The sequence below is a fragment of the Anneissia japonica genome, unplaced genomic scaffold (genome assembly GCF_011630105.1).
Source record: "Anneissia japonica isolate Jap-2015-1 unplaced genomic scaffold, ASM1163010v1 scaffold1005_len2656397_cov198, whole genome shotgun sequence".
Taxonomy (NCBI): domain Eukaryota; kingdom Metazoa; phylum Echinodermata; class Crinoidea; order Comatulida; family Comatulidae; genus Anneissia; species Anneissia japonica.
In genome coordinates this window covers 1,968,492-1,985,696 of record NW_022683792.1, presented here as the reverse complement: position 1 = coordinate 1,985,696, position 17,205 = coordinate 1,968,492, and the positions used below count along the sequence as shown (strand labels likewise).

General features: G+C 33.7%; 2 protein-coding genes across 6 annotated transcripts in view; one reads left to right on the top strand and one right to left on the bottom strand.

The window, feature by feature from the left end:
- Positions 1-24: 24 nt before the first annotated feature.
- Positions 25-5,990, top strand: LOC117102361 (ankyrin repeat domain-containing protein 45-like). The gene is made up of 5 exons (XM_033242626.1): positions 25-515; positions 1,476-1,643; positions 2,333-2,427; positions 3,629-3,767; positions 4,413-5,990. Exons 1-5 carry the CDS (start codon positions 131-133, stop codon positions 4,436-4,438), a joined length of 813 nt encoding a protein of 270 aa, XP_033098517.1. The 5' UTR covers positions 25-130; the 3' UTR covers positions 4,439-5,990.
- A 788-nt stretch (positions 5,991-6,778) lies between these two features.
- LOC117102301 (ras-specific guanine nucleotide-releasing factor RalGPS1-like) overlaps positions 6,779-17,205 on the bottom strand; it is a 43,203-nt gene continuing 32,776 nt past the window's right edge. For 4 of the 5 annotated variants that reach the window (XM_033242570.1, XM_033242580.1, XM_033242585.1 and 1 more), the window contains 2 exons: positions 12,260-12,331; positions 6,779-11,260 (listed from right to left, as the gene is read on the bottom strand). In XM_033242570.1, coding sequence (XP_033098461.1) covers positions 12,290-12,331 — 42 coding nt within the window. In that variant the 3' untranslated portion in view covers positions 6,779-11,260; positions 12,260-12,289. The remainder of the gene's footprint in view (positions 11,261-12,259; positions 12,332-17,205) is intronic. The other variant, XM_033242576.1, reaches the window with a different exon arrangement.

The window sequence follows — 17,205 nt, the reverse complement described above, 5'->3', positions numbered from 1 at the left end:
CTCGATAAAGTACCTAGGCCTAGTAGGCCCTCTAGGTCAATTTCATGGTAACGCTGTAATCAAAACAAGTTTCCTGCTGTGTGTTTGTGGCTTCGCAAAACTTTGATTGAATAATTATTTAATATTTAATATGACAGGAATAGTGACAGATATAGAAAATCCTCAAGCTCGTGAATCGTCGTCAAAGCGAATGAACTTTGTTTTCCGTTGCATTTCAAATGGAGATTTATCCAGGTTACAGGAATGTTTTACAAATGAGCAGGATCCCTATTTTGGACTTGTTGAAGGCAAGTTAAATAGCTTTGACGAAGATGGTAGAACACCAACAGAAGCTTCGTGTATCATGGGTGATGCAGATATGGTTCGGTTTTTACTGGTGAAAGGAGCTAATCCAAATGTTCGCAATAAGCAGTCAGGAAAATCCGCACTTGATATGGCCTGTATTTTGGGGAGAGAGCAAATTGTAAAAGATCTTCTTGAGAATGGTGCTGAAATTGACTTGGCATCACCACGAGGTATGCTGACTTACTGATGAGCATACAAACAACAAAGCCAGACTACCTCCTACTTCTATCTTCAAGTCAACTCGGCCCATCGCCACCTCAGACGATATGACTCGGCCCATCAGATGGCTCAGCCCTCCGCCAAATTGGCCATTTCCAATGTTGCTGCCCTTTGCCAACAACAATCGGCCCTTCGCCACATCCATCCTTGCTTATTCTGCCCCTTAGCAAACTTGGGCCATAATCACACTGCCCAAGTCAACTCATAATTTTATATTATTCCATTATGATTATTAATGTATTCAACTTTGCTGTTGCTTCTGACTATTTGTTATTAAGGCACACAACAAATGCACCAAGGATTGCCAGAAGTGGTGAATATATCAATGCCCCTCTTCCGCAAGACAACATACACACACAATACTTTACACAAACTAAATCTCAATGCCTACTACTGTATAATGATTGCATTGTGACAAGAACCAGTGTTTTGTTCAACGCTGTGGATATTCCTCATCAGTTCAAATACAATGTCTAGTAATTGCTTTTTTAATCAAATGCAATGACAAAAAAAAAGTAATAATACACGTTACAAAAATATATATCAAAAGCATATATTACTATTATAATTTTGTAGTCTATGCCTAGGCCTAATAATAATATAATACAAACCAACTTGTGGTCAAACAGAGGGCTGAGTTGGCCAAAGGCTGAATTGTCAAGGGCTGAGTATGATCCCAGTTGGTGCAGGACCGATTTGACTTGATTTCTTCTACACTATTCTGAAAACTAAGACAAATTTATTTTCCATAAAAGAAATTTCACCACTGCCAGTTTTTTCATGTAGTCTAGGCCTAGTGTTAATTAATAATAATGTTAATTATGTTATGATAACTCTTCTTGGTGTTGATTTGTGTTTTTTTTTTTTAATTCTTCATGCAATGAACTTGTTTATAATACTTTTTTGGAAAGGTTATACAGCACTTCATCACGCTGCAGCGTGGGGGAGGTTGCAGTGTTTAAAGATACTAGTAGAGTTTGGTGCTATTTTATCTGTTCTCACCACCTACGGAGAAAAGGCCAGAGATGTTGCACTCAGATATAAGCATGATGATTGTGCATATTATCTCGATTGGTCAGGTAATAATGATTCCTTGTTTACCTAATTCACACTGCAAGACAAATATACTACATGGGACGAATGCTAAATGTTACACAGACAACTCTACATGATATTTCTCCGGAAATCTCCATCATCTTTGCATTAGTAAATTCAAACAAAACAAATAACAACTTCTGCAATGCAAGAGCACATTTTTATACCGTGCAACTAATCTATGGAACAAGCTTCCAAACCAAATTAAAATAAACTTTGTGATATCCAAATTACAAAATTTAAAAACCTGATTAAACCCTGTAATATTTTTATTAATTTCTACTGCAAAGTTACAGTATGTTCACTTGCCTTGATCCAAATTTAATTAGTTCTGGTCTTTGTATTTTAGTTTTTTTTTTCTTTTAATATATGTTCATTTGATTTTTTTTTAAATTTGCATTTCTGCTTTATTTCTTCGTGTAATCTACTTGTGAAACCAGTGCTGCATCACTAAAAGTGGTATCACTTTAAAGACTGAACAAATAAATAAATAAGTAAATAAATAAATAATACATTTGTTAAGGTGGAATAAGTCCTGATTAGCCATTAATGTACAACGAATAGTCTTTTTACCGGTGACATATAAACTGAGTTGTAAAAATGTCAGGATGTAAGCAACAATCTAAAACTTTCAATCTCATGGCCTTTAAAATAATGTTAATATTCTTCACAGAGGCAAAACGAGGTTTATTAGCAGTCATTGGGAACATGAAAGAAACTATTGAAGATCCACAGAAGTTACAAGGAAAACTAAGTAAAGATGAAAAGGTAATGGCACAATTGATTTAAAGTACTAGTCCAAGTTCTCATTAATTACTTTAAGCTACTATTTGTCTTGATCTTTCTGAGCCAGAATTTTTCTGGTTTCTTTTTTACGTTTTATTTGATTAAATCTAGTTTTACGTTTTAAAGATTTTATTTCCAGTCTTACTATAAACTTACATACTGATAATTCCTGAGTCACCAATAAATAAGTTTCATTTTATTGACATACTTTAATTATTTATATTTTATATGTATATCTTTAATGTAATATTGTTGATAAATAATGATTACTGTATTAAAAAGACAAATTACAGTATATTGTGTGCAGTACAAAACCATTACCAGTCAGCGGTCAATATGTGTCACATAGCATGGAGAAAATCTTAATATATTTCCTTCATGCATAGTGTCCACTGTCAAACACTTCTTTGTATATATTCTTCAATCTGCACATTTTTCCAGTACTGTAGCCCTTGGGTATTATGGACCCTATTTTATTTATTTTTATTTATTTCAACTTTATTTCACGAGGGTAGCTCTAACAGCTGCATTACAGTAGTACAGCTGACTTGAAGAGGCCCTCTAAAGAAAAACAATACATAAAAATATATACAATACATTAAAAATCCAAGTAAGTAAAAGCTTCATTACAGTTAAAAAACTATATAATAAATAAAATATTGAATAAATATTGTAACATTCATTAAAAATACAATAAACTTTAAAATTCATTATAAAATTACAAGGTGATGGTTAAAATCAGAATTTTATTGCTTTTCTCTGAGATATAATTTTAACTTGGTTTTAAAATTAGAATAAGATAAATTGCATTTAAAAGGAAGAGTGTTAAGAAAGGAGGTGGCTCTGTAATAAAATGACATTTTAAAATACTGTAATTTAGGTTTAGGGACAAAAAAGAGGCCTACAGTTGTCGAACGAGTACGCATACCCTCGCGAGTAATGGGTTTCAAAAGACGATTGAGGTAATCAGGTGCAGAACCAGTGGCTGCTTTAAAAGCTAGGCAGCCAAGTTGAAGAGCAATTCTGCTAGAAACATTCAATAAATTAAGAGTTGAAAGGAGAACAGAAGAACGGGACTTCTAAGGTTACATGTACTGCCAAAATGAGTGTCTGGGGAGAAGGGTGAAGGGAGTTTAAAATTACTAATGATTTTGATTTAACTTGGGTTTTTTTTTTTTTTCAGATGACTGTAATCAATCTGTGTAGTGAAAAGCAGGAATGGCTTGACACAGCAGATCATGCAACCATAGAAGCTATCATAAAGAATAAAGAGCAGTTGATAGAAGCACTGGAACCTATACAACAGAAACTGCTGGAGCCTGGTAAGTGAAAAAATATAACATACAAGAAATGCAGTGATTCATTAACTTATCACATGTTGGCTTTGGCAGTCAGCACAATTGCATCATACTGCAATGATACGTTGTGCGACAATCATTTTCAAGCACAATTTGCTCAGACTTATATCACCAAAAGAACAACGGAAACCAACAGCATCATCATCATTAAAAACAACAGTTAACAACTTCCAATATGTACTGTATGCAAAGACTTTTTATCTGATAATAATCCCTGCAGTCTGTAATTAACTGATTACTTGAACATTTGATATATTAATTGCATGTTTTGTGCAATTTATTAGCTTAGTATATTACAACTATGAATGCTTTCCTCTTCAAGTAATTAAAGCATAATTTCTGTTATTTACATAAGACCCTTTGGCTGGTAATCAGTTCATGGATTTCATAGAAAAATGGTCACCTGTAAATTATTAAAATGTCTGTGTCTCATAGGAATTTAGTACAGTAACTTATTCATTGTTTCAATTTAATTTCCTGATGTTTAATTCAGGCCCAACTGCCCCCTCCCCCACCCAAGATCCTAGATTGTACCACTACTAAGTTTTAATAATAATGAACCTCAATAAAAAAAATTAAAAAAAATTTTACCTTATACATTTTTTTCAGCTCCAGAGAAGCCTCACAGAAGATGATCTCTCAGCAGTGGTCACAATATTGTATTCCATTGGAAGCTTTTATATGTAAATACTTAAGATTGTAAACAATTTCTAAGTGTTTAGTTATCAAATAATGCTTTTAGCATTATCATAAAAAAGGGTTATGTTTATTGTTTGAAATTTTTATTAAATATTACAATTCAAATTCTGTATTCAAATTTTGTATGATAGTAATGCTATCAAGAGCAAGTATTTTGCTTAATCAATGTGCAATGTACAGTACATACAACCAAGGACTTATAACTGTTACCAGGATACGCCAAGCCGATACGCAGTGCGGGCCGCAGTGGCTAAGGAAAGTTTTGTTTTTCTGAGCATGTGCAGATTGTGCACATAAGTCTAATTCAAGTTAGACGGCTTAAACCAGCCAGCTTCCTATCCTGGTAACAGTTATAAGTCCTTGATACAACGGGGCTTTTTTGCTGTGTTAATCAAACTACTGACCAATCAGAGCAGGGCCAGTAATAAGCAAGTCCTACAAACGCATGTGTCGTCCCACAAACGCATGTGCCGTCCCACAAATGCACGTGTTTCCCCCAAACGCACGCGTTGTCCCGCAAACGCACGCGTTGTCCCGCAAACGCACGCGTTGTCCCGCAAACGCACGCGTTGTCCCGCATATGCACGCGTTGTCCCGCAAACGCACGTGTTTGCGTATGGTTTTACAATGTCGTTTTGTGGGACCTTAGCAACAATATTCAAGGGACGGAGGGTCTGAGTCAAGTAGCTGACGAAGTCTCGGTCGACGACTCGGAATAAAAACTCCCCCATGTAGGGTTTACGGGGGAGAGTTTTTATGGCTTAGTATGGTGCAAAATGTGCTTTTAGACCACAATTAGGGATTGGCAGTCAAAATAACGTTACTTGGATAGGAGAATTATTCTTCTTTTTTATATTTTTGATCCGATGAACTAGTCGTGCATGGGACGACAGGGGGATTCAGGCTTGTCCAACGAGTAGAAAATTCCCCCTGCTGGTGCCAACACTAATACAGATCTCAAGAAAACATAGTGCAAAGATTGCTTTGGGGAAGGAAAATAGTATATCTGAAAATAAGACGAGTTTAAATTTCAAGTATTTGCTTAAAATCAGTTTGTATTGAAATTACGAGTGATAGAGTGAGTGAATGGGGAAAGGTCTAATGAAGGAATTGGAGATTCTAATATGAAATGGAAGATGAGAGTATTGTCTGTTGTTGCGGAGGGAGATTGTCATGGTTACATTCCGTTGTTTATACAATTAATTTTCGCTTTACTCGATTAACTAAGTATTTTTGAGGCATTCAAGTGGCATTGGTTGTAAAAATAATGTGCCATAAAAAAGATGTTCCAGAGTTAGTGCAAGGAATATGACATCTTAACTACAGCTCCAGTACAACTTTATGATTCTCAATAATTGTGTACAGTAACAAAAAGAGACAGAACAATCAAAATAGTTTGAAAATAATATATTTCCAACTCAACAAAATATGTATATTTTGTTCAGACATTTTGAAAATAAAACAAATTTCAATTGGTAAGAACAAAAAGCATTCAGTTACTATTATTACATATAAACACTGAAATCATATGAATGAAATTACACTGTTATAAATATCATCTCATTGAAAATTTGCATTATATTGTGATATGACTATAAACTATTACAGAGGGCATATACCAGAATTGTAATTTATCACACTCACATCATGGTAAATGATATTAACAAAATAATCAGTGAATAACTGTTAAAAGCTTTCCAAATGTTCATAAATTTAATTTGGTGTTAGAGGTTACTTGTTGAAAGTTGATGGTTTTATTAGGCTAAAAAAAAAAGAAGAAATACAGGTAATAAATTCCTTAAACATACTGTAAGAGGACTGCAGTAAGTTTGTGCCTTGATCATTTGACATAGAGCTAAATCAATTTTTGATTTAATTTGCCCTGTTAAAAAGAAGCCAAACCCGATCAGTCACAAGGTATTTATTGTAGAAATGCGCTTTACAGAGCGGCTCATCAGACTTGCAGATTGTGCCATTTGGCGCCTCTCTCAACTGCAGCCATGTTTTTCCGAGTGACATACTTGGCTTGCATGTAATTATTAAACTCATTAAAAGAAATTGTGCTGTCAAATGTTTTATAAATGATATTGGTGTATCAAGGTGCATTTATACCAAATCCAAATTTTCAAATGGAAAGCCTTCAAAATCGAACAGAAATTGAATCAGTGTGTGAGAATAAGGGTTGCTTAGCATTCATCGCTTCGGAAACTAGGTCCGGATCAGAATGCATCCGGTAGAATAATTATTTTAAAAAACCACTGTATTAATTCTGCAGGATGGTGGCCTTAATAATTAAATGCAGGCTTCTTATTAATTTCAAAGATGCGACTTACTGTATATTACATTAATGATGTAGTATACAAATTAATAATTGATAATTGGTTAATCCAAAATAAAGCCCCAGCAATGGTGGTTATTAATAATGTAAAACATATAAGGTATGCCCTATTAACAATATTTGCTCCCACATTATGTAAATATTATGCAAATAGCTCACAAATCTTTATCCTGCTTTATTCCAGGAAACCAACTTTAAAAAAAACCACACAAATTAATTAATAAATCCTTCATTAAAATTTTCCTAGAACTAGAAAATTAATTATTAGTGTGTCTACCCACACACAAGTATTTAATGAAACAAAATGACGGGCCAGGAAGAGAGACGGAAGTGGACATAGAAAGGCATAATGGCTACCAAGAGGGAAGGCGAGGGCCTAGCAATACATCTAATTTTGCCCCCCGGGGGGGGGGGTTTGATAGGGAGGTAAATATTTGCCCTGACTCCCTCTCAACCCCCTCTTGCTGGTACCACTGCTGTAAGTAGGATAAATTTTATTCCACTTTTTTTTCTAATATTTTTCCCAATGCCCTCAAATTTCTCACAGTGACCCTAAATATAAATAGAAAATTTAAAAACAAGTGACATATGTATTGCCATATTGTGACAAATATATAATAAATAAATAAATATGTACCTTCTTATATCTGTCAGTATTACACATGCTCAATAAAAATAAAAAATAAATATTGTATATATCAAGCATTCAACACCTGGCCTAACATAGCTGACACTAGCTAAAGAACTAAGGCAATACACCACAATAGATTTTTAAGTTTTGTTTGGCACCACATACATTTTGTTCATATATAAACCATGCAAGTATATTTTCAAGCCATGACATGAAATATATCATCCTTCTATCAGTCTTTCATATGGCTCTTCATTTTAACAGGGAAGATGTCAAATTATATCTAGTACAAACATTGACTTGTGGTCAATGAACTCGAAACAGTCAACATAAATAAATTATAGAAAAGTAATATATCATTCACATAATATTCAAAAGAACATTGTCAACTTTAACAATAAGCAATATCTTCCCAATAGGAAACATAATGGCAACAAAGAATGAAGACAATGTGTCATTTTCAAAAAAAATCAAATAACACAGTCAACATATTTGAATATCATCCAGGTTAATAAACAGGGTTTTTACCAATGACAAAATCATATTGGCCATTAATGTTTGGCTAGACTGGCAATAACACTCATCATAAGTGTTCAGATGACACTAAATCATCTGCTAAGGAAGACATTAAATACAGAGAATTTCCCCATTACCATACAATCTTGCAAAATCTGAGGTTCAGAATCAAGTTAGACATTAAACATAATATGTTAATCTCATCTAACATGCATTAGGTTTTCATAACACAGTATGCGGTATTATATAGTAACACTTTAGGAACATAAAATAGTTTAAATTAAAATGTCTACCTATAAACAATTTTCAAATACTGAATCAAAAGAAGACACAGAAAATAACACATAAATAAATACAATTAAAATTAATTATTATGCAAACTCAAGATATATAAACAAGGAAATAACAAGACATTCATATATCGATAAAATATCAAACAATATCAATTTAGGAGTTGTTTGAAGTAGTATACAACTCAGAAGATAAATAAATTCTAATAGGCTTACAAATAGATAATTATATAAAAAGTAATGTAGGCAGACTTTTACCTTGTTTTCCACAAAAATAAAACAGAAAAAAATCCCCATTTTACATTCTGCATTATTGCTGACTCTTTGGAGACCAAAATGTAAAATTGTTTAAAATTGCTCTCTTATCGGTCAATTTCATTATTTTGTATTTTGCATTTGGATGCATCCTTCCAGGCCTGTTAAAATGCAAACATCCTAAACACTGCATCCTGATTGGCAGTATGTAGCCAGCCCACTTTACATATGCATATACAAATGTAATAAACAGCAAGCATCTTATTGCAGGTGACTTTAATACCTTTTAGTTGTATAACTTATAAACTAACAGGTAAGACAGTATTCCACTGAGGAACAACCACTTCTTATCACCTTCAATATACAGCAAATGAACTATAAAGCCTCCCCCATCCCAGTTCAGCCTAAATGCCTATGTATTACCGGTAATGACTTCAGAACATTAAATCTGTTATGTAGTAGCCCTTCTGTTGTGGATATAGAGAGGGTAAATGGTGTTCATTTTCCAAACTTAATTGTATTGTGTTTTCTATTGTCCTGCTCTATATATGGACAGACCACCTATGAGCTCTTACTGGCTAAATCCATGAGCCCCGGCTTTAAGGAGCATGGGATATTAATTGCCAGGACCATGGGCCCTAAATTGGCCTAGTGGAATCCTGGGAGCATCAAAATATGCCCTTACAGATGGAGCGCCGTCCTTAGTCCCACTGGGACCATATAGGCAGCCTGTAGTCCCGGAGTAATAGGGCGCCAAAAATCATTAGCCAGGCCTTCAACCTCACAATGAATAATAGTAATTTTTGAAGAAAATTTCTGTTAAGTTAAACAGCAACATCTGTTTTTGTTAAATGTTCATATCTGTCCTGACTTCAAAGTCAATTAAAAATATAACAGGTGTATTTGTGCAAGTACCACCCAAAAGAATTATGAATTAGAAAAGTGAACACTTACATAATGTTAGCATTTGGTTTTTTATGATAAAGGGTTTTTTTTTTCTATTGAGTATATTGATCAGTTCGTCTGTTTGCATTTATTTGTTAAGGAAATTTAAATAGTAAAATGGCTATTTTGTTGAGCCAATTGACTTGAGCCAGAACAAATATTCAAATGCTTATTTCAAATGTAAGCATCCTGTCCTCTGAGTGGCTTTAGTCATGGAGTTATGGAACAACTCTCAAAGATGTGAACGTGCACAGGAGACTTTTAAGTGAACAATTAAGTGTAAGAGACGTAATAATCTCTTGATCTTCCTATATACAGTAGGATTAGGCAACTGGGAGGTCCTTCTCAAGTATATACAGGATTCCAAACACATCCTGATAAAGCAAATGCTAACTTTGTCAATGTGAATCCTCAAGCATCATGGCAAGGTCATTTAACCTGTAATTATACACATCGTATCAATTCTAATATTATGAAAAATATCTCTTAGCTAATGTGTGAATTTATTTTGAACTAAGCCTGAAGCAATATGCAAATTAGTCTGACAAAAATGGGCAACTTAAGCATTTAACCTGTTAATGAATTAAAAGATAAGGAAGGAATTTGTTTCTCAAATTCAACAAATCTTAAACTCCTAATTTGATAATATATCTTGTGTATCATGAACCAGGACATAACAGTTATAGAGCTCATTTATACGTTAATAAATAAATAAACAATAGGAAAAGTTATGAATTAATGCAATAGATTTGTCAACCCAATAACACAATTATACACTACTAGTACCTTAATATAACTGCATGCTCTGATGTTAATGAACTGAGATGAGCATTGGGTCCTCAATAAGTTACCATTCAACCCCTTCCCCTTTAGGTTATGATCAAACACATCTAAAACCAGAATTTTAAGGTTTCCCACAGGCCTCAGGAACATTCTCACCATTATGAGAAGCCCTGCTTTTTCTAGCACCATATGACGACATTTAAATTCAAATATCCAATCCTTTATTTTAAAATGGATTTTCTGTATGTGGGTTTTTAAAACAAGTGTTCACACATAACTTTGGTTTATGGAACTCAAGGACATGTCAAATTCAAACCTAAAATGCAGCCACCTATAGTTTAGGCACGACATCTGTGAGATTGTTCACCTACAGTACTTCAATGTAAACAATCTTTCAAGGCTTTTTTCACTACGCATGTTTACATCTTCGCGCATTTTGTCCACGCATATAAATGGCTTTCAGGTAAGTGCTAAATTTGGTATATCTTTAGTGCTAGCATGCACGTCTAAACAATTTTATGTACATTAAGAATAACTTTAAATGGTCAGGTTTGTTTATATCTTGTTTACAATTTAGTAACTAATACCTTATAAAGTTCACCAATGCATTTTGGGTAAAGTTTCTCATTAAGGTACATATCATTTATTCCTCCCGTTGGGTTTGATATGAGCACCTGTGTTTATATTACATTAAAATTAGTCCACAGGTGTTCAAGTTCCACTTTATTGAGCACTTGTCTCCTTTGGCCGTAGATGAGATGATTGCACTCCGTCATTTATTATAAAACAGCACACCTGGTACATCAACGATCATACAGGTATTTTTGATGATTACTGTATTCAAAATTGTTACATCAGGCATGTTACTTTGTACACCTGGTATTCAAATGACCATAATAGTTTGTTTTTATTGGTCACCTGCCAACCACTCACTTTGATAATCCTTGCATTATTTCTTGAGGTAGTGTTCTTACTCGAAGGACATCAGATTTGTTGGGACCTAAAAAAATTAAATAAAAATTGATTCATAAATGAGGTTTATCTTGAAAAATATTTAAGTTTTATCAATTTTCAATTATGTGCATTTTTGCAAAAAACAATATTATTTTAGTAATTGAATCCTCGTAAGAATAGATTGTGACAAGCAGTTATTTGCCATGCTGCCCTCTGGAGGTAAACATTAGTAAGTTGTGCATCAAACATGGAGGGAAGTATATATAAGAGAATAAGAATTCACTTTATATTATTAAGTAATGATAAGTATTAAGTTTATATAAGAAAAAAAGATTTAGATGAATATTAACGATAGTAATGAAAGAAAAATGCTTAGAATGTTTCCTCTGCTAAAACGTATGCTTGAATTAACCAAAGTAAAGAGCACATTACAAAGCATTCTAACAAGAGGAAAGCCAGTACAGCAAGTAGTAGAAACAGAAAAAAAAACACAAACAAGGGTTTCCAACTAAACAATAAAGATATTATCATATTATATTACCAATGCATTGTAAATTTTATTTTTATCATACCATAATCTGTATGTTGAAACATCTGACATATATACAACCACACATAGTATACTCAGCGCTCTGAGATATGTTTACAGTGCTCCAAGTTATGTTTATTGGGTGCGATACCAAACATGTATATTAATATATTATTAATATCTGATACAACAGATAGGTACAGTAGCCAATGGGCTAAATAGGAGAGTGCCCCAGTTCCATTTTGCTAACATTTAGCACGGGAATGAATTAGTATGTTTAGCTTCAACCTGTAAATTCTGTCTTGGAGCACTAAAAAATCATTATTTAAATGATGTTGAACCCATTACCAAAATAATGTATTATATGTTGGACTCTCATCGCTCCTCCCCCTCCTTCTTCCCACACGTTCCCACACATTAGAGCTCCATGCAAATATAGTCCTATATTCAAACATGCAATAAAACATGCCAGCAGTTGCAAGCATGCATGAAATAAAGTCACATTGCATGACTTACAACTGAGTGCACATAAGGTAAGTGAAGCCTTTACAGAGAAGCCCCAACCGGTACCGGTACAACACATTTAAGCTGAATATTAAGCAAAATTTAAAAAAATCAGATGATTTTGTGATTTGTTCTTTAAGAATTAGTAATTATTAGGCTGAAACTATACAATATTTAGTGTGAATTGATATAGTGCTAAGAATCCATGCCAAAGCATCTCCTATGCTGCCTCTCCCTAGGAAGAGATCTGAATATGCTGCATGTCATCTCTGTATGGTCTTTGGACCTGTAGTGCTAACATCAAAATAAAGCAAAAGCTGTCTAGTATTCTATGTTAGTCACATTCTCGGTGGTGTTGTGCATGGCTCGCGGAACCGGGGACTAGGCCCCCCCCCCCCACTTCTTGGCAGAAAATATATGATGTCTATGCAGATTTTTGTATGATCAGCTCCCTCGCAATTCATATTCCCATTCATCTTACTAGTGGGGCCCTCTCCCCCCAACCCAACTTTGAAAAACGTTCTGCCTGACCTGTTGTGTGTAAATAAATCTAGTCACATCCCACTTTCTGAAGGTACAGAAATGGCTGGTATATGGTTCTTATGATGAATGAATAGACACAACTGGCAAATCTAAACTAGAAGTATCACATGATGTTTAGTTGGTGATGGTGTAACATACACTACGATCAGCATAAATGAATCAGAGGATATTTTATGGTCTTAAAACAATGCCCCCATTAATAATGTGTTAAATAATTGGTAAGGAAAGGCAGTGTGATTGTTCATAATAGTGATCTTATAAAATCATTTTCGTTTTTTCTGTGCACTCTTGAATTCATGTAATCCGTTGAAAGCCAAGAGGTAGCATAGAATCATTAATGTTTTGCATTTTTAAGTGTCAGATCAAAATTAAACTTCCAAGCGATTTTAGAGCAGGGCACCGGCATTCCAATCAACATTATTCATTTGTGATATGCCCTACAATATCTATGATGTGCCCTTCAGCATAAACATTTTCATATACTGACTGTTGCTTGCTGTGTCTGTTATATAATATTGTACCGTACCACATAAAGGTCATGTGACTGCTGTCGCCTACTGTGTCTATCGTTCCAGCTGTTGTACTGAGTGTCTGTGCTGAATTTAGTGCTTAACAACTAAGGTTACTTCCTAGAGAGCTGAGCAAGTTGTACGCTGCATGCTTATAAATCATGTATTCAATTAGTACAGTAGAGAAATTATGTGAATAGAAATGAAATTTTCTTTGTGAAAAGTGGTAATTAAAAAAGAATATTATCTTAAGTATTCATTAACACAAGTAATGACTATTTCACAAATCGCATTAGAGATCCTGAATTTGTGATACATCCATTTTCCAAAAATACAATAAGTAATATAAACACATATATGATTAGCAAAAACAAAAAAAAAGGGAATTACAAGGAATAATAATTACAATCGTGTTTGTATTTTTTTATTTAAATTGTACAGTGCAAGTGTCTGTATGTGAATATTGTGTAGGCAGATGCAAGAGTGTATGTGTCAATATGTGTGGTGGTAGGCATGGCTGTATGTATGTGGTTTACAGTGTAAGGTAACCATGTATCCAGCCACACATGTGCCTGGGATTTTGGCTATATGTGTGGCTGTGCAGGGCTTGAAATTAACTTTTTTTCTTGGGAGCATTGCCAAAATTTTCTGGCACCCCCCAAAAAAATTTGGTAGCACAAGTAATTTTTTTAGTAGCACATATTTCCCCATCCTTTTCGCATCCCCTAAGATAATAAGTGGGCAATTCCACAGTAACGGAATTACAAATCACAACATTTTTTTACTTATTTTGACAAACCCAGAAAATTAGGGCATGCGTTGGATAGTAACTGTTATAGATGTAAGTAATACATACACCTACCAATATCAAACAGTGGTACTTAGAAAAAAAAACTAACAATATTTTGAAATTTGACCAATTCTATTTCGGTACGGAATTACACAGAAATTTTCAATTTTAATTTTGATCACGGAACATAAGATTCCGTCTGAATATTATAACCAATTAACATTAGTGACTGGTATCACAGTTTGGACATAAGGTGTGGCTAGATTGTTAATGAAAGTTTGCTGCTCATATATTTATGGTTTATTTGTATTTAATTGGTTTTGTTTGGTAACGAAATTACGTGACACGGTAACGGAATTACATGTCCGATTACTGATTAGAATAAAATATTAAACCATCGAAAAAAGAATTGGAAATAATCTTTAGTGTACTTGTAGAAGTGCATCATATAATTTTAAGCTACTTTAACCAAGTACAGTAGGCATAGGCAGTATTGGCTGTTGCAAGTTTTATTTTGGTAACAGAATTACACAGAAATGATCAATTTCAGTTTTTTTCAAGTAACACAAAGTTCTGTCTGAATATTATAACCAACTAACATCAATGACTGGCTTCATAGTCTGGACATAAGATGTGGCTAAATTGTTAAGAAAGTTTGCTGCTCATATATCTATGGTTAACTGTATTTGTATGGTTTTGTTTGGAAACGGAATTACATGACACAATAATGGAGTTACATGTCCGATAGAACATGGAGGTGGAATAAAATATCAAACTATCCAAAAACAATGTGTTGATAGTATTTAGTGTACTGTAATTTATGGAACTACATCATATGATTCTAAGCTAATTTAACTACACTACAGTAGGCATAAATATTAGCTGTTGCACCTGCACTTACTGTACTCACAATAATCAGAAATGGCTATTCTAGAATGCCTATCCATCTATGGTTCACATAGCTTGGTACTATGCAAGATCTATCCACAATCTATGAATGTTGTCAATTGGCCACACAAATTAACAAAATTCAATTATTCCAACAAACTTTAGGATAAACTTGTCATTGTAACTTTCAAGAACCTGACCAACAAATTTGTTGGCATTCTTCTGGCAAAAGTACTTAACAACCACCTACTTCAGGTCGGATATATAGACAATTTATTATCACTTTTAACTGTAGGCATAACATTACTTGTACCATCATGAGCTTGATTACTTTCTTCAACTTCATCACTATCACTAGCATCATCACTGATATCTGCATCATCACAATCATCAACATCATCACTAAATTCAGCTTATCACTATCTTCACAGTTACTAGGGCTGTTGCTAAGGTCATTTGCTGCCACCTTGTCATTTTAATAGGCTCCACTGGACATAAGTATCAATCTGAATCAATGCTATGGAGGAATATGGGCAGTATATTTAGTAATAGTGAATTAAGTTCTATTAACCGTATTCCTATGACCCAACGTAATTCCGTTACCATGTAATTCCGTTACCAAATGTAATTCCGTTGCCAGGTTTTCTACAAAACTAGCGAAGATCAAAGAAAACTGTTGAGTGATAATGGTAAAGGTGTATGACTAGTAAGAGAATATAAAGTAACTTGAGTTTAGGAACATTGGTTTGCTCTCAGAAAAACAATAATCATTTTTTTGGTAACAGAATTACGGTGTGATATTACCCAATATCTGACAACTTGCTGTGAAAATTGTAAGATGCCATGTCCGAGTCTACCTCAACATTTGGGTTCTAGGGACCATTAAGTCAAATATTCAGAATAATTAAAGTCAGGAAGGATTAAGTTAAGCATAATTGGGGATTATTTTTAAAATTAGCCTTTTTTTTTTTGTTTTTAAATTCTGAATCATATGCTCAAATATACCAGTGGTTTTTCAAGAATATGAATTAATAAGACTAAAATTTCACTTCGAACCAAATTCTACATGTTTCAGATCTGAAAATGAAACCCAAGTTTAGATACAAGTGGATTAAATTTTTGGTGGTTTTGGCCTTCCAATGTGGAATTGCCCAAGTGCTGCGCAATATTTTATTCTTTATATTTCCTAACAAACCTCCACCCGCCCACACCTACACTGACTGTCCCCACGGATTATTATGCAAGAAAGAAGACATGAAAGAAAGAGAGAAGAGATTTTTAAAAATTGAAAAAATACCAAGAAAAATAATAAATAAGAAATAACAAAAGGAAGGAAAGAAAAAAAAAAGAAAGAAGTAAAATGGTGGAAAGAAAATAACAATGAAAAACTAAAAGAAAGGTAAGTAAAAAAATGAAATAAGAAAAAGGATGAAACAATATTAAAAATAAAATAGATATTAAAGGGATAGTTAAAAAAAAAAAAGGAGCAAGGTAAAAAATTCAACCTAACTGGAAGGAAACGGAAAGTATTTCATGGAAAGTTTCAATTGTTAGGAATATTTCAAATTTCTGTTAATTATTAACAGATATACACAATATAAAAAAAAAAAAACATGAGCAGTAATAATGTGCTAGCTAAACTGTCTAGTCAATGGACTGCCAAAATCTGCAGTTACTTAAGTGGATTGATATATTGATTATAAAATTATTAATTATTATTACTGAAACATTAATTATATTTTCTGTACACTTTCTTTAAAATTGTCAGTATTTTTCTTCATTTGTGCAGGAAATTTTCAAAAAAATAGGTCCGCAGAATCGCATTAACACTGCAAATGCCTATACATTGGTTACAATAGCCACCGGCCGACTTTACTGTAACATTTGCGCGGAAATTGACTTATTTTTAATATGTGTGGATGGAATTTTTTCTTTATGAGATAACTCTAAATCATTTTACACATAATAATTTCAACCTAAACAGAGTTCCAGAGTTTTCACCAATATTTCGGGAGTGCTGAGATTCCAGCTCCCCACTTGTCAAAGGCCATTTAGGCTTCGTTTTAAGCCTGAAAAATCGGCATCACACAGTCGGCCGGCTGGCGACACTTCTTATTTAGGTTATAATGTAGCCTAGAACATTAGGCCTGGGCCTGTACAACTTCAGCAAAGTATCTTATACCTACATATATAACGATCTATAGTTTCATTTTCTTGTTCAATGGTTG

What these genes read in the sequence shown, in the direction of transcription:
- LOC117102361 (XM_033242626.1), top strand. Translation starts at nt 131, where the DNA reads ATGACAGGAATAGTGACAGATATAGAAAATCCTCAAGCTCGTGAATCG. An exon ending in AACTAAGTAAAGATGAAAAG is followed by an intron (nt 2,428 to 3,628) that starts GTAATGGCACAA and finishes TTTTTTTTTCAG; the next exon opens with ATGACTGTAATCAATCTGTG. An exon ending in ACAGAAACTGCTGGAGCCTG is followed by an intron (nt 3,768 to 4,412) that starts GTAAGTGAAAAA and finishes CATTTTTTTCAG; the next exon opens with CTCCAGAGAAGCCTCACAGA.